We start from the raw sequence: 14,178 nt of genomic DNA, 5'->3' as shown, positions 1-14,178 counted from the left end.
TGACTGCTATCGGAGATCGACAATCGCGCCGCACGGCGGTTCCTGCACATCACTTCATATTCGCTCCGAGTCCTGGTCGGCTTGTTTCTTCAGGGTCCCTTACTGACGACTTGCACAGCGCAGACATGCTGCAGCTGGCCCAGTCTACAGCATCCACTGCGCCCTCGCGATGATTGACACTCTCATCACTGTGGTGTTTTGCCTGTCCACTACCCTGACGGTGTTGATCTTGCTGCTCCCCACCCAGTATGAACCAGGTCGCTCAACGGTTGTGCCGAACGCAACGAAACCAAAGACAAGTGTGCAGATTCTAGTGCTAGGAGACATTGGCAGGAGCCCGCGCATGCAATATCATGCCTTGAGTGTCGCCAAGAACGGCGGTCAAGTGGTGCTGATTGGGTATCAAGGTGAGATGTGTTCGCGTAGCTGTCCAGATCTCACGGCCGGTGATGCTGACTGCGCGCGCCGTATAGAATCTGATCCTCATCCCGACATCGTCTCCAACCCCAATATTTCCATTATTCCTCTTCGCCCCCATCCTGCTATTCTTCAGACCAACAACAAGCTCCTCTTTACTATCTATGGGCCCTTGAAGGTGTTGTTTCAAATCGCATGTCTATGGCGATGCCTTGCATACACCGCTCCACCATCACGATGGCTTCTGGTACAGGTAGGTCTGCTATATGAACGAGAGAGAGGGAGAGAATAGGAAAGGAAGAGCGATGATGAAAATACTAACAGGCTTAGAATCCACCCTCCATCCCCACACTGGCCGTTGCCTCGCTATCCTGCTTCCTGCGACATACCCGACTGGTCATTGACTGGCATAATTTTGGATATTCAATCCTGGCGTTGAAACTCGGGCGGAACCACCCGCTCGTACGGCTGGCCATCTGGTATGAGAAGGCATTCTGCAAGTCTGCCTCGGCCCACCTTTGTGTGACGAACGCCATGTCCACCGTACTCAAAAAGGATTTAGAGATCCAAGCTCCAATCCTACCATTGCATGATCGACCAGCAAGCCACTTCAACCCAATCCTCGATCCCGAGGAGCGTCTTAGGTTTCTCAATGTCCTCCCTGAAACAAAGGACGTCTGCTCCTCTGTGAACGCAGGAAGCGTTCGCATTCTCGTGAGCTCCACATCATGGACCCCAGACGAGGATTTCGCGGTTCTTATTGAAGCCTTGCTGCAATACTCGAAACTTGCCATGGCTCAGCCTCGACTCCCCGAAGTCTTGGCTATAATCACCGGGAAAGGCCCACAAAAGCAGATGTATATTGACAAGATCAAAGCCCTGGAACATGCCGATAAGCTTCCAAAGGTTACCATTCGCACGGCCTGGCTGAGCGTGCCGGACTATGCCAAATTGTTGGCATCGGCATCTTTGGGCGTTAGTCTGCACACTAGCAGTAGCGGAGTGGATCTTCCAATGAAAGTCGTCGATATGTTCGGAGCTGGCCTGCCCGTTGTGGGCTGGAGCCGCTTCAAAGCGTGGCCGGAACTTGTGAGCGAGAATGTGAATGGAATGGGCTTTGGGAGCTCGATTGAGCTAGCGGAGAAGTTGGTTGAGCTGTTCGGTAATGACTGCAAGCTGGAGTCTCTCCGTGCAGGTGCTCAGAAGGAAAGCCATCGCCGATGGGATGATGAGTGGGACCCTATCGCAGGCTCACTTCTAGGTCTAGCCTAGCAGATATCCGGGCTCCTGCTATATAGAAAAGATAACGAAGTGAAGAAAGAGCCCCGTAGATCGACCGGGGTTGTTACCCCCCGCGGCAATGCCAGATGTTAACTCATACACCACCCTGGAATTTGCAACCGCAGTAGATGCAGGTATCAAAAGCCTCGAAAGTCTTTGCGAACAGACGGCCCAGGCGGCCATCCCGCATGCGAGACATGAGATCCTCATCGAAGCATTCTGTGCCACAGCCGGAGCAATATTTGGAAAGCCCGGGTTCCTGAATCGTTATGAAGCTTAATCCACAGCGTGCTATAAGATAGAAAGTAGGCCAGTCAGTACGCAAAGATTGAAAAAAGAAATCGCTGATGAGGTGCCGGGATGACATACAGAACAAATGACCGTTTGCGCATTGAGCCTCCTTGGCGGAGAACCATTCGATGCCAGCATCGCAGATCTCGCACCATTCAAACAAATGGGCACCAGGTTGAGCAAATTGCCCGTTGGACTTGGCAGGAATCGTTGGAGATTCGTTACTGAAATTGGCGAGCTCATCACTCAAATCTGCACCTGTCATGGCCGCTAGACGTTCGAGGGCTTGCCGCGCCTGATTGCGAACAGATTCGCTTTGACCATCAACTAGAGCGCAACAAGCTGCGGAATAGATCAGCTTTTGATTCTCCATGTCATTCTCAAGGTTCTCCTTGTCCCCTGACAGCAAGTAAGATATCACTGCCTGCCTTTGGACACGAGTAGAGTTTTGGTCTTGACGGACTGTCGGCTCAAATAAAGATCTCACATCCAGCCTTTGGTCTGTTTCCTCGGAAGCAAATCCAATGACAGCTCGTTCGCCGGACGTGACTTGGTACTCAATCATATCTGTTGGATGTCGTGTAAAAAGCACAGCCGTTATTCCACGGTAGGAAGCCAACCCCCAGATTCGGGCAACAACCTCCCCACCCAGATCGCGGTCCAAATCAAATTGTTCCCGAAGGTCTGCGACGACTTTTCGCCAGCGTGGTGATTTAAAGCCGTCGTTTGTTCCAAGTTGGTCAAGACTGGCGACACCACTCAATCCTCCTACGGTACCAAAATGAAGCATGCAAGTATTGTTCTTCTCATCTCGGAGTGACAACATGGCTGAGAAAGTGATCAGCGGAGATCAAGCCCTAAAAGGCTTACGGTTACAACTTACCAGAGATAGGCTCTAGATGTCGCTCTGGTGGCTCGCTGCCCTCGTTATCGGCCAAAGAAGACGTAGGCCAATTTTGTGTCTTCAACTCATTGGTTGCTTTTACACTGCCATTGTATATAGAGCGTGGGATCGACATAGTAGCAAGCCCACCAATAACTCCTATAGCGAGAGAAATATCACTGGTCTGGTCCTTTATTTGATAGTCGTCAGTCAGCAGCTCTTCCTCACGGCAGGCGCCACGTACCATATAGAACCATTGAAGAGGACCGGTTATGCGATGCTGATTCCATGCATCGGCTGCAGAAGGTAAATTGTGTTTCTTCAATTCAGATGAGGCTTCATATCGTGGTATGACCTGACGATTAGTGTCTGATTCGCTCAACGCGACCGTCGCTTTTAGAAACTGTAGCTGAGTTCCATATACGGTGGCAATAACAGCAACGGCAGAATAAACGCCACGCTCACTTGATATGTCTAGATCAAGCCATGGCCCACAGGAAATGGATGTGATGCGTGCCTTGTGTTGTAGAGCGCTCTGTAGTAGTGAGCCAGGACAAGTCTCTGGGAATTGGGACTTGGTCGGTTCTATCAAGAGGAGAGCTAATTTCTCAACATAGTAGGCTTGTGTTGAGGCTTGCAGACCAACAAGTCGGCGCACCTGTAGTAAAGCCACTTCGTTTTCGTCATTAGCCACTACTAGCAGTTGGACTCCCCAGCGGCTCTCTGGGTCGACTGATGCACTGGGAGTAGCGGTGTACGTTGGGGCATGGAGCGGCGAGCACCATTGGAATGATCGAATGTTGGCTCTGCGAAGATCTGTACCAGTGAGACTCTTGGGTGCTGCGGGGTTCGGATGGAATGCGTGGTTGACGATGCCAACCCTTGCCCATTGGCCTTTGGCACCAACGGGCTCCCACAGGGAGAGAATGAGATTTGATGTCAACACAGCCAGCACGCTGCGGCGGAATCGAGCCAAGCCCGAAGGTGACCAGGCAAGGCCTAGGACTGTGCTTATCGATTGCTCTGCTGCAATTGAGAAGTCATCCCGGGTTTGAGGGTAGATCATGGCCCACTCAGCGTTGGTGAAGACATTGACGCGAATGCGAGTGATATTCCAAGCCTCTTTGTTTGGGAGCTCGGAGTTGATCCGATGGTCGGTTTTGGGTGTCTATCACTTGATAAGCATCTGAATGTTTTAGTTCGCACAGTACAGCCGTCTATTATCGCACGCACAAGAATGTGAACTTGTTCACCTGCAGCCACCGCAAGCTCGCCGTCTGGAGACCAGTCAATGCCTCCAAAGCAGGAGGGGAAAAGAGAGAGCTCAATAGGACCCAGCATCTTCACAAATTTCCAAAATTGATCTGGTGTCTCAAACACACATCTTAAGGGGAAGGAATGTGGGGGAAGAGTAAGAATAATAACGAGTTTTGAACGCATGGAAATCAACGACGCGATGCGCACCCGATCGGGACTAGCGCCATTCCACCGGTGCATTTCCTGTTTTGCATTGTATGTATTCCCATATTGAGATATGTTCTTTTTACTATTCCTGTATGGAATAGATACTCATCTGGTACTAAAATGGTAGAATAAACGAGTCGGTCTACTGAGATAACATATTGTTTCCAATTGGTTGCCCATGACCGGCTACTTATATATAAAATAGAATACACTTGATCCACGATGGAATGGTGCTATATCAGGGTATCATAACAGTGCTATGTATCGTGGCAGCAATCAATCATCTACACGATCAATTTTCTGCACGACCAAAGCAGTTGCTGCTCCACCACCGTTGCAGATTGCAGCAACACCGTACTCGCCGGGCTGCAGCTGATGAAGTAGAGTCACGAGGATGCGGGAACCAGAACTACCTAAAGCGTGGCCGAGGGAAATTGCACCACCGAGCAAGTTGACCTTAGCATCGTATAGGCCGAGAATCTGAGCAAAGAATATTCATGAGCAACTGTTCTTCTGACTGAGTTGACATCTACTTACCTTCTCATTGGCCTTGATGACTGCCGCAAATGCCTCGTTGAATTCCCACACAGCCACCTGATCCTTTGTAATGCCGGCACGTTCCAGGGCGATCGGGACTGCCTTAGCAGGGGCTACAGGGAAATCCACGGGATCGATGGCTGCATCAGCCGAGGATACAATCCGGGCCAGAGCTCGGCCACCGCCACCAAATTCCCGGGCCAACTCCTTATTGGCTAGTACCAGTGCAGATGCCCCGTCATTCATGGTGGAGGCGTTGCCAGCGGTGACTGTACCGGTGCCATCCCGTAGGAAGGCAGGTTTTAGGGTGGTCAGCTTGTCGATACGCAGGTTCTCAAACCCTTCGTCTCGTTCGATAGTTGTCTCGCCATTCTTCCCCTTAACGGTAACCGGTGCAATCTCGTCTGTGAACTTGTTCTCCTTCCAGGCTTGTTGGGCCCGCTCGTAGGAACGGATAGCATACTGGTCCTGCTCCTCTCGCGAGATTTCGTATTTCCTAGCTGTCTGCTCTGCGCAGATTCCCATATGGAACTGATTGTACACATCCCACAGACCGTCCTTGATCAGACCGTCCTCCAATTTGATCTCACCGAACGGCGGGAGCTGGCTGGAGCGGGGCATATAATAAGGCACGCGGGTCATATTCTCCATTCCACCTGCAATCTGCGCCTCGGCTAGACCCAGCTGAATGTTCTGGGCGGCCAGGGAAACAGCCTTTAGACCAGATGCGCAGACCTTGTTGACGGTCATGGATTCAACTGTTGAAGGAAGACCGGCGAATATAGCTGCTTGGCGAGCAGGAGCCTGGCCAACAGACCCCTGCAGCACGTTCCCCATATAGACATCGGTGATCTTCTCCTCGGGGACTTTAGATTTGCTCAAAGCCGACTTGATCGCAACGGCGCCCAATCGTGGAGCTGAGATGGACGCAAATGGACCATTGAACTACATCGGGATGAATTAGCTGTCTTCATCTTTTCACTTCTTTCTGTTACACCTCTGTTGGCTTCCCTGGTCACCTTACCTTGGCTGTTGGAGTTCGGGATGCGCTGAGGATGTAAGCGTCCTGGATGTCCTTCAAGACCGGGCGTGCGGAGCTAAAGTGTCTGTGGCAACGGAATGCGGGGGCGACCCGCTTGGAGAGACGAGCAGGCCATCCTGATGTTGGGATCATGGTTGTTCAAAGGGAAGGATGGGGGAAAGGACACTGGGGTTAGAGCGTTGAGGGAGCCTCAAGAAGAATCCAAAGAAGCAAGACAAGGGAAGAGAAATGGGGATCAACTCGGAGTCCATGGTAAGGCCGAAGTACATTGGAATCGCCCGCTTGCCGCTTCCAACCGCTTGGACCGAGGCTGCTCTGGATCATGTGACATCATATGACTGGATGAATCAGCACTTTATTTTGAGAATGTTTCTCCATTCAGCTAGTTTCTCCGGTTCCCCTCCTCCCGCCTTCTTAGAAACCCATAGTCCCTCCATTGCACCAGCTCGCCACTCTCTCTTCTTCACTTCTCCTCCACCCCGATTGCAGAGATTTCTGCCTCAGATATCGCATACCTCTTTGCCTCTTTCCCCTCTTCTTTAACGGCCATGTCTACCTCTGCTCGCCGCCGTCTCATGCGAGACTTCAAGGTATGTACCGAGACATCTGGGATAGAGGGAGATCGGGCGCTTGGACTTCAGTGCAAACATTCTTTTGAGCCAACCCACAACTATATGCTGAAATGTTCTGATGAATTTGCACTTCCTAATTGCTTGCCCGTGCTTTTCCTGTTCTTTCCAGTGTTCTGCTAGAAAGTTATTTGGCCTCTGACTGACTCAACTCGTCTTGTGATTCCAGCGCATGCAAACCGATCCCCCAGCTGGTGTTTCTGCTTCACCAGTTTCCGACAACGTGATGACTTGGTAGGCGCTTCTAGTTCGCCCAGTGCAGTTGAATCATCTGACAATCAATTAGGAACGCCGTCATTATTGGGCCCGCCGATACACCATTTGAGGATGGCACATTTCGCCTAGTGATGAACTTTGAGGAGCAGTACCCTAACAAGCCGCCTGGTGTCAAGTTCATCAGCCAGATGTTTCACCCTAATGTTTATGGCACTGGTGAGCTTTGCCTTGATATTCTTCAGAACCGATGGAGCCCCACTTACGACGTGGCGGCCATCTTGACGAGCATTCAAAGGTACCTTGGCCCGAGTTGTTCCTCTCTTTCTAATCAGAATTACCGTGACAGAGTCTTCAAGATGCATGACCGTTGCTGATTCTGATTCTTGTTCTAGTCTGCTTAACGACCCTAACACCTCCTCGCCTGCGAACGTCGAAGCCTCCAATCTCTATAAGGACAACCGCAAAGAATACGTGAAACGGGTTCGTGAGACGGTGGAGAAGAGCTGGGAAGACTAGGTGCAAGTTGCGTCAGCATCGCCTCTTCTTTCTTCATGTTCTCTCCCTAGTCATAGGGCGGTTCCTGTTTGTCAAATGTTGCAGCTGAAACGAGTCCCGGGATAGGATTGCTGAGGTGAAATATCACCTTCTGATGGACCGTTTGATCTGCACAGCGTGGGGTTCAGGCGTTTGGTTCTTTTTATTTGACTTCTTGCATTTCATGCATCTGCCGCGGTTTCATTCCCCGTCCGTCCTAGTCCAATAGCTCTCAATGCATAAGACCTTATAGGATTACACATAGCCTAGGAAGTTTCCTTCATGCCTGAAATAAGTAGCGTTGTTGGATCTCTACTCCCAGATTAGTGGAAGTGATGGTCCTACTTGGGGAGGGTTGCCACGCTCAACTCCGGGGCGGTCGGCCAAGAATCCCAAACGGGCGGCTGTCAACAAATCCGTTCCACCTCCCTCCCTCACCTCCGAACCACCGCCCCCCTGGCGCACTAGGTTCTTTTCTGTGTCTGCGTTTTGCGCTCTGGGTTTTCTTCCTTCTCTGTTGTTGTATCTGCGAGTCGTGGAGCTCCTAGTCCTGGTTAGGTCCCTGAAACACCTTGAAACTCCCCCCCGGGTATTCGTCTGCCCCTCTTCGGGGCCCGTTGCTTTCTGTGAGAGTCTCAGGACATCGCAAATATGGCGTAAGTTCTTTCCCACCCCCTTGGCCAGTATGCCATTTGAAGCAGCACTGACATCGCGGTCAGTTCCATTGGGTCGAACACCATCAAGGGTATGCACGACGACGGAGACATAACAATTCAGAGTATAGTGCAGCTAACCAGGCATGCGCAGTGGTCGCCCGTTTCCGTCCTCAAAACAAAGTCGAATTGAGCTCCGGGGGTACACCGATTGTCGAATTTGAAAGCGAAGAGTCATGTAACATCAACGTGAGCGGGGACCAAAAAGCCATGGATCAGACACTCGTGCTAACAGTACGCAGTCCAGGGAAGGCACTGGGTCGTTCACCTTTGACCGGGTGTTTCCCATGGGCTCCCCACAAAACGACATATTCGACTACTCTATCAGGCCCACTGTCGACGATCTTCTAAATGGGTATAACGGAACGGTCTTCGCTTATGGTCAAACCGGCGCTGGAAAGTCTTATACGATGATGGGATCGGATATCGACGATGATGTGGGAAAGGGTGTCATTCCACGTATTGTTGAGCAAATCTTTGCCAGCATCCTGACGAGCCCGAGCAACATCGAGTACACGGTACGGGTCAGTTACATGGAGATCTACATGGAGCGTATTCGTGACTTGTTGGTTCCACACAACGACAATTTACCTGTCCATGAGGAGAAGTCCCGCGGCGTGTACGTCAAAGGATTGCTTGAGGTCTATGTGTCGAGCGTCCAGGAGGTCTACGAAGTGATGCGCCGTGGTGGAAACGCACGAGCGGTTGCCGCCACAAATATGAACCAGGAATCTTCTCGCTCGCATTCGATCTTCGTCATCACCGTGAGCCAGAAAAATGTCGAGACTGGATCAGCCAAGAGCGGGCAGCTATTCTTGGTCGATTTGGCTGGCAGTGAGAAGGTCGGCAAGACTGGCGCGAGTGGTCAGACTTTGGAGGAAGCTAAAAAGATCAACAAGAGCTTGAGTGCGCTTGGCATGGTTATTAACGCTCTCACGGACGGCAAATCGAGTCATATTCCATACCGTGACTCCAAACTCACTCGAATCCTGCAGGAGTCCCTGGGTGGTAACTCGCGTACAACCCTAATCATCAACTGTTCGCCCAGCAGCTACAACGATGCAGAGACAATCTCGACCTTGCGATTTGGTGTGCGCGCCAAGGCCATCAAGAACAAGGCCAAGGTCAATGCAGAACTCAGCCCGGCGGAACTGAAACAACTCTTGCGCAAAGCCCAGACCCAGGTGACAAGCTTCGAATCGTACATTTCGGCCTTGGAGCTCGAGGTCAATACATGGCGTGGTGGTGAAAGTGTTCCGAAGGATCAATGGACCCCTGCGCGTGGATCTGAGGTGGTCAGCGCCACGAAGGCAGAAGCTCGAACCCCCCGCCCAGCAACGCCCTCGCGTCTTCAAGAAACTGCCCGTTCCGAGACCCCGCGCCCCGATTCCCGCCTTGGAGAACGCTCGAGCACACCCAGCCTGGTGCTGGAGAAGGATGAGCGGGAGGAATTCCTCCGCCGCGAGAATGAATTGCAGGACCAAATCGCGGAGAAGGAAACTCACATTGCCAACGTGGAACGCAGTCTTCGTGAGGCTCGAGAGGAGCTCAAGTCAATGAAAGAGAATGCCGGACGGTCGGGCAAGGACAATGAGCGACTGAGTACTGAAGTCAATGAACTTCGTATGCAACTGGAGAAGGTCTCATACGAGGGCAAGGAGGCTGCTATCACCATGGATGGCCTCCGGGAAGCAAACTCGGAGCTAACGAGTGAACTGGATGAGGTCAAGCAGCAGCTTCTCGATGTTCGAATGAAAGCCAAGGAGACCACAGCGGCGCTGGATGAGAAAGAAAAGAAGAAGGCGGAAAAGATGGCGAAGATGATGGCTGGCTTTGACTTGGGAGACGACGTGTTCTCCAGCAACGAGCGCAAACTGCAGGCATTGATCCAGCGCGTTGATGCTCTGCACGCAGTCAGCGCATCGGGGGAGGTGATTGCTCCCGATGACGTTATTGAGCTCCGTACAAGCTTACTGGAGACACAAGGGTTCATTCGACAGGCCGAGTTGACTATGAACGATCGAGGCGAGCTTGGCGAGCTGCAGGACAGCCGCCGGGTGGAGCTCGAGAAGAAACTGGATGAAATCCAGCAGGAGTACGAAGGCCTCTTGACCCGCAACCTGAGTGAGAAGGATGTTGAGGAGATCCGAGGACGGCTGGAAAAGGCATTTATCAGCCGCAAGGAGACTGAGACCGAGGCAGTCGAGGTGCTCCGTACGGAAATCTCCCGAAAGGACGAGGAACTCACGAAGTTGCGGCAGTCTCTTGCTGACAACGAGTCGCGAACATCCACCAACGGTGCCGCTAGCAAAACCCTACAGCAGCAGATTGCCGAGTTCGATGCCATGAAGAAGTCTCTCATGCGTGACCTCCAGAACCGTTGTGAGCGAGTGGTTGAGCTGGAGATTTCTTTGGATGATGCCCGGGAGCAGTACAATAACGTGCTTCGGTCCTCTAACAATCGCGCCCAGCAGAAGAAGATGGCCTTCCTGGAACGTAATCTAGAACAGTTGACCCATGTTCAGCGACAACTTGTGGAACAGAATAGTGGTTTGAAGAAGGAAGTGGCCATTGCGGAGCGGAAGTTGATTGCGCGAAATGAGCGCATCGCCAGTCTTGAGAGCTTGCTCCAGGAGAGCCAAGAGAAGCTCACGCAAGCGAACCATCGGTATGATTTTTTATCTTGTGCAATCTGACCATGATTGACGTACCGCGAGTACTGACTGTCCCTACAGATTTGAAGCCCAACTCACTGCTGTGAAGGAGCGTCTTGAGGCTGCCAAACAGGGCTCTACGCGCGGCCTGCCCGCCATGGACGGCAGTGGAGGTTTTAGTTTCGGGGGATCGCGCATCGCGAAGCCTTTGCGTGGCGGCGGCAGCTCGGACGGGCCGGTGAATGCGAACGTCGCGGGCGTACACTCGCAAGAGGCATCCGGCAAACGCTCGAGCTGGTTCTTCGAACGCAAATGATCCCGCCTCAAACGACTGTTCCACCCTGGCGATCCTTCCCTTAAGATTCGACGGCTGTTTCCTATGCACTCCAGACATTATCCAGTTTTTCCTTTTGTCGCTCGCTTTTGGCAGTTCCCGATTTCTTCTTACGCCATCCCACGAGTCTCATCACTTCTTTTATTTGCGTGGCTCGTTCCCCTTTTTCCAGGGGCCTCTTACTCCTGGCTTTGGTTGTGACGCCGCTTGTTCTTCTTCTCTGTTTCCCTTCCCTTCCAGTACATTAGATCGTGCCCTGCATTGCGGGGATTGAAGATTTGCGGATCTTCCTGATACCCTCTGTACATCCAACCCAGATAGAATGCAGCAGAGCTGGTAAGTAGCCTATGGCGAAGCTGGATCGATGCGATTCGGTACAATTGTGACATGACACTATATATGCAATGATAGTCGCAGTACAAGTTTTAGCGTGTAGCCCATTCGATTTGGCACTGGGTCATTGTTAAGCAACAGATGTCAAATCTCGCGAATGTGTCATGACCAGTCTCGCCCGAGATCGGGCGTGAGGCTGCCAAGTCAGGCCCGGGTCTCCATGGATGTCTAGATGGATATAGATCGAGGGTTGAGGGAGAGGATCTGCTGGCAACCATGCCGCTCTGTCTTTCGGGTCAGAAGTAAATAGCGCAATTGGGAGCTGTCTTGGCATCAGCTCTGTTTTTGACCAGACTGGAGAGCAAGCACCGGTAGTGCAGTTCTTTGTCGAGGAAGAAGTCCCCCAGCTAAAGAGCATGTACTCGCGGATCTCCAAGCTCGAATCCGCACCCGAGCAGCCCACACTTTACTGCAATAACGATCATTTAGTGTGGCGCCCTGAATGGAATCCCTGGGAGAACTCAACCTACACCTACGAATACCAGGGGAAGTCGATGCCAGTGTCATGTAACTTACATGCGGGCAATGCCGAACAGAAGGTAGGGGAGGATGATGGAGGAGCATCATATACCACTCTAGGCAAGCACCTTTTCTTGTCCGCCATAGTTCCTTATATTGACCGTCTTGGTTAGGATATCTGATTCCTTTGGGAGAAAACGAATTTGCAGATTGCCGCGGTCAGTCACGTATAGTCATCAGCGACTATCGAACCAATCCTCTGGCCAGTGTGAGTCACGATACGCGACTGTATGAGACTATTGTGAATGAAGGACTTGATCCGCGCTTTAATTCGATCGATGCCATTCACCCTCTTATCCGAGAAGTGATACACGAGTTAAGTAGATTGTAGTGGATAGCCAAGGTTTCTTTTCACTGACGCCTTTTCCACAGTTGTTTCCTAGAGCTAGGCGGTGCGGACTGGTAGAATACTACAGATTTCCCTGACAACAACAGGGATGAATTCACCACCATCACCGTAATCGTCATTTCCATCCTCTTCAACAAAGAGCGTGAAATAATATGGTATAAGAAAATGCAGGACTCATGAGGCCCGAAGGACTCCGAGCAGCACGCGAACAAAATAGGCCCGCGCCCTAACATTTATTTAGGATGTCATGGAGCCGTATACTTTGCTGTATTTCAGAACTTTCGTATGTACTCATAGACTATGGTGATGAAAGTATATAGTATCGCACGGCCAGGAGAGTACGTGGTACTCTGCATATAGGTGGGCGAATCGGGATCCGAGAAGAACGAAAACAGGACAAGGCCGAATGCAAGAGTAGAGAATAATATGACCAAAAAGACCCAAACCGCCAAGGCGCGCCTTTCCGAGGTAAAAAAAATAAATCACAATTGCGCCGGATTCGCCCAGAAGCGTCCTATACCAAACCGTCGTACAGTGACAGAGCGCTAACAATCGTCTCGTCACGCTTACTGCCTTCCTTGAACTCTTCGATATCCAGACTGCCGTTCTCATCCTTGTCCATCATGCGAAAGATTTTGCGCACACGCTTCTCGGGGGTATCTTCATCCTCCGGGAGCTTTACCATCGATCCAACCTGTAGGTGTGCACAAGCGCGGTCAGCTTTGTAGCCCCTCGGAAGTATTAGCACGTACCATTTTGTAGATCGCCTCGACAATGGCCAGCATCTCGTCGTAAGTAATCTTGCCGTCACCGTCAATATCGTACAACTGGAACGCCCAATCCAGTTTGTCCTCCATTTTACCGCGCGAGGTCACCGACAGTGCGCAGATGAACTCCTTAAAATCAATCATGCCGCTGTTATCCGAGTCGAACACGCGAAAGACGTAGTTTGCAAAGGAGGAAGGGTCACCAAACGGAAAGAATTGCCGGTAGATCTTTTGAAACTCCTCTTTGGTCAAGGTGCCCGAAGGGCAGTCCTTGAGGAACCCTGCGGGAGAGGCGGCGATTAGCGATCCCATTGTTGTCCTGCTTGCTGCGTCATTGTATTCCAGATCCACATGCGTAGAACACACCTTTATACCATTGTTGGAGCTCTTTCTTGTCAAAGTGGGTTGCTTTCTGCAGCTCCTCGAGCTGAGAGGGCGACAACTTCGATTGCCTGCGGAACACAGATCAGTATTCGGGCATTCGGACCGTGCGACATCCGGGGTCAACAGCAACGCAATGGGCTGCGGAATTCCCATCACATCGCTGCAACCAAGCGTTCCGGTTGTTCCAGGTACTTCCTCCCGAGGTCCGTTCCGCGCGTTCGATGTCGGGGAAGGGGGGCGGCAGGCCGAACTTACGACTTGCCCATAGTCAGACACTCTCAAGCGGGACTGATCTAGGTGGAATTCGAACACATGCAACCCAAAGGCAAGATCGTCAGGGACACGCAGTGGCTTGAAGGCGATAGAGAAGGAGAAATGAGGGACGCGGGGTAGACCGGAGGGGAATGTGTGGCTGAGTCGCAAGTGGCGGGGATCTGGCCAGCTGGAGAAAGGCACACTCGCTCTGGGCGGGACAAGCTTAAGAAGTCGGAGATTGGAGGAGCAAGAAGGCCAGAAGACTCCAAACCGGGGGCTGTTCAAGTTACTGAGGATCAGAAAGAATCACGAATCGCCGGAAGTGGCGAGGAAGTCCAGACCATCCGAGGGCTTGGCATGACATGACTACTTCAAATTTGGTATGTGCGCCCATACTACCTAGGGATTATATACACACAGACGCCGTTGTGCAAAGAGGGGGGAAAGGAAACCAATCTATCTCTCTGCAGCAGCAAGGAAACAAGAGAATAAGAAATTAGTGACAAATCATATGCA

At 51.6% G+C, this 14,178-nt stretch overlaps 6 protein-coding genes across 6 annotated transcripts; 3 read left to right on the top strand and 3 right to left on the bottom strand.

Moving 5' to 3' along the window:
- Window positions 1–169: 169 nt before the first annotated feature.
- N7459_000028 (chitobiosyldiphosphodolichol beta-1,4 mannosyltransferase) lies at window positions 170–1,689 on the top strand (the record flags this gene model as incomplete). The annotated part of the gene is made up of 2 exons (XM_056939213.1): window positions 170–670; window positions 748–1,689. 2 exons carry the CDS (start codon window positions 170–172, stop codon window positions 1,687–1,689), a joined length of 1,443 nt encoding a protein of 480 aa, XP_056803493.1.
- A 103-nt stretch (window positions 1,690–1,792) lies between these two features.
- N7459_000027 (uncharacterized protein) lies at window positions 1,793–4,213 on the bottom strand (the record flags this gene model as incomplete). The annotated part of the gene is made up of 5 exons (XM_056939212.1): window positions 1,793–1,989; window positions 2,068–2,754; window positions 2,873–3,062; window positions 3,117–4,040; window positions 4,106–4,213. The coding sequence occupies 5 exons, from the start codon at window positions 4,211–4,213 to the stop codon at window positions 1,793–1,795; spliced, it is 2,106 nt and encodes a 701-aa protein (XP_056803492.1).
- A 399-nt stretch (window positions 4,214–4,612) lies between these two features.
- On the bottom strand, window positions 4,613–6,047 carry N7459_000026 (thiolase family protein; the record flags this gene model as incomplete). The annotated part of the gene is made up of 3 exons (XM_056939211.1): window positions 4,613–4,792; window positions 4,874–5,818; window positions 5,898–6,047. 3 exons carry the CDS (start codon window positions 6,045–6,047, stop codon window positions 4,613–4,615), a joined length of 1,275 nt encoding a protein of 424 aa, XP_056803491.1.
- A 416-nt stretch (window positions 6,048–6,463) lies between these two features.
- ubc2 (E2 ubiquitin-conjugating protein RAD6) lies at window positions 6,464–7,276 on the top strand (the record flags this gene model as incomplete). The annotated part of the gene is made up of 4 exons (XM_056939210.1): window positions 6,464–6,505; window positions 6,714–6,778; window positions 6,831–7,055; window positions 7,153–7,276. The coding sequence occupies 4 exons, from the start codon at window positions 6,464–6,466 to the stop codon at window positions 7,274–7,276; spliced, it is 456 nt and encodes a 151-aa protein (XP_056803490.1).
- Window positions 7,277–7,945: 669 nt separating this feature from the next.
- On the top strand, window positions 7,946–10,977 carry N7459_000024 (putative kinesin family protein (KinA); the record flags this gene model as incomplete). Its single annotated transcript, XM_056939209.1, has 5 exons — window positions 7,946–7,950; window positions 8,014–8,039; window positions 8,102–8,196; window positions 8,250–10,675; window positions 10,743–10,977. The coding sequence occupies 5 exons, from the start codon at window positions 7,946–7,948 to the stop codon at window positions 10,975–10,977; spliced, it is 2,787 nt and encodes a 928-aa protein (XP_056803489.1).
- Window positions 10,978–12,770: 1,793 nt separating this feature from the next.
- Window positions 12,771–13,673, bottom strand: N7459_000023 (EF-hand domain-containing protein; the record flags this gene model as incomplete). Its single annotated transcript, XM_056939208.1, has 4 exons — window positions 12,771–12,950; window positions 13,009–13,304; window positions 13,390–13,475; window positions 13,663–13,673. The coding sequence occupies 4 exons, from the start codon at window positions 13,671–13,673 to the stop codon at window positions 12,771–12,773; spliced, it is 573 nt and encodes a 190-aa protein (XP_056803488.1).
- Between the last annotated feature and the right edge of the window lie 505 nt (window positions 13,674–14,178).

The sequence above is a fragment of the Penicillium hispanicum genome, assembly GCF_028827665.1.
Source record: "Penicillium hispanicum strain IBT 35686 chromosome Unknown utg000001l_segment0_segment0, whole genome shotgun sequence".
NCBI lineage: Eukaryota > Fungi > Ascomycota > Eurotiomycetes > Eurotiales > Aspergillaceae > Penicillium > Penicillium hispanicum.
The sequence above is the reverse complement of the archived record's forward strand: the minus strand, read 5'-3'. Positions and strand labels throughout refer to the sequence as shown.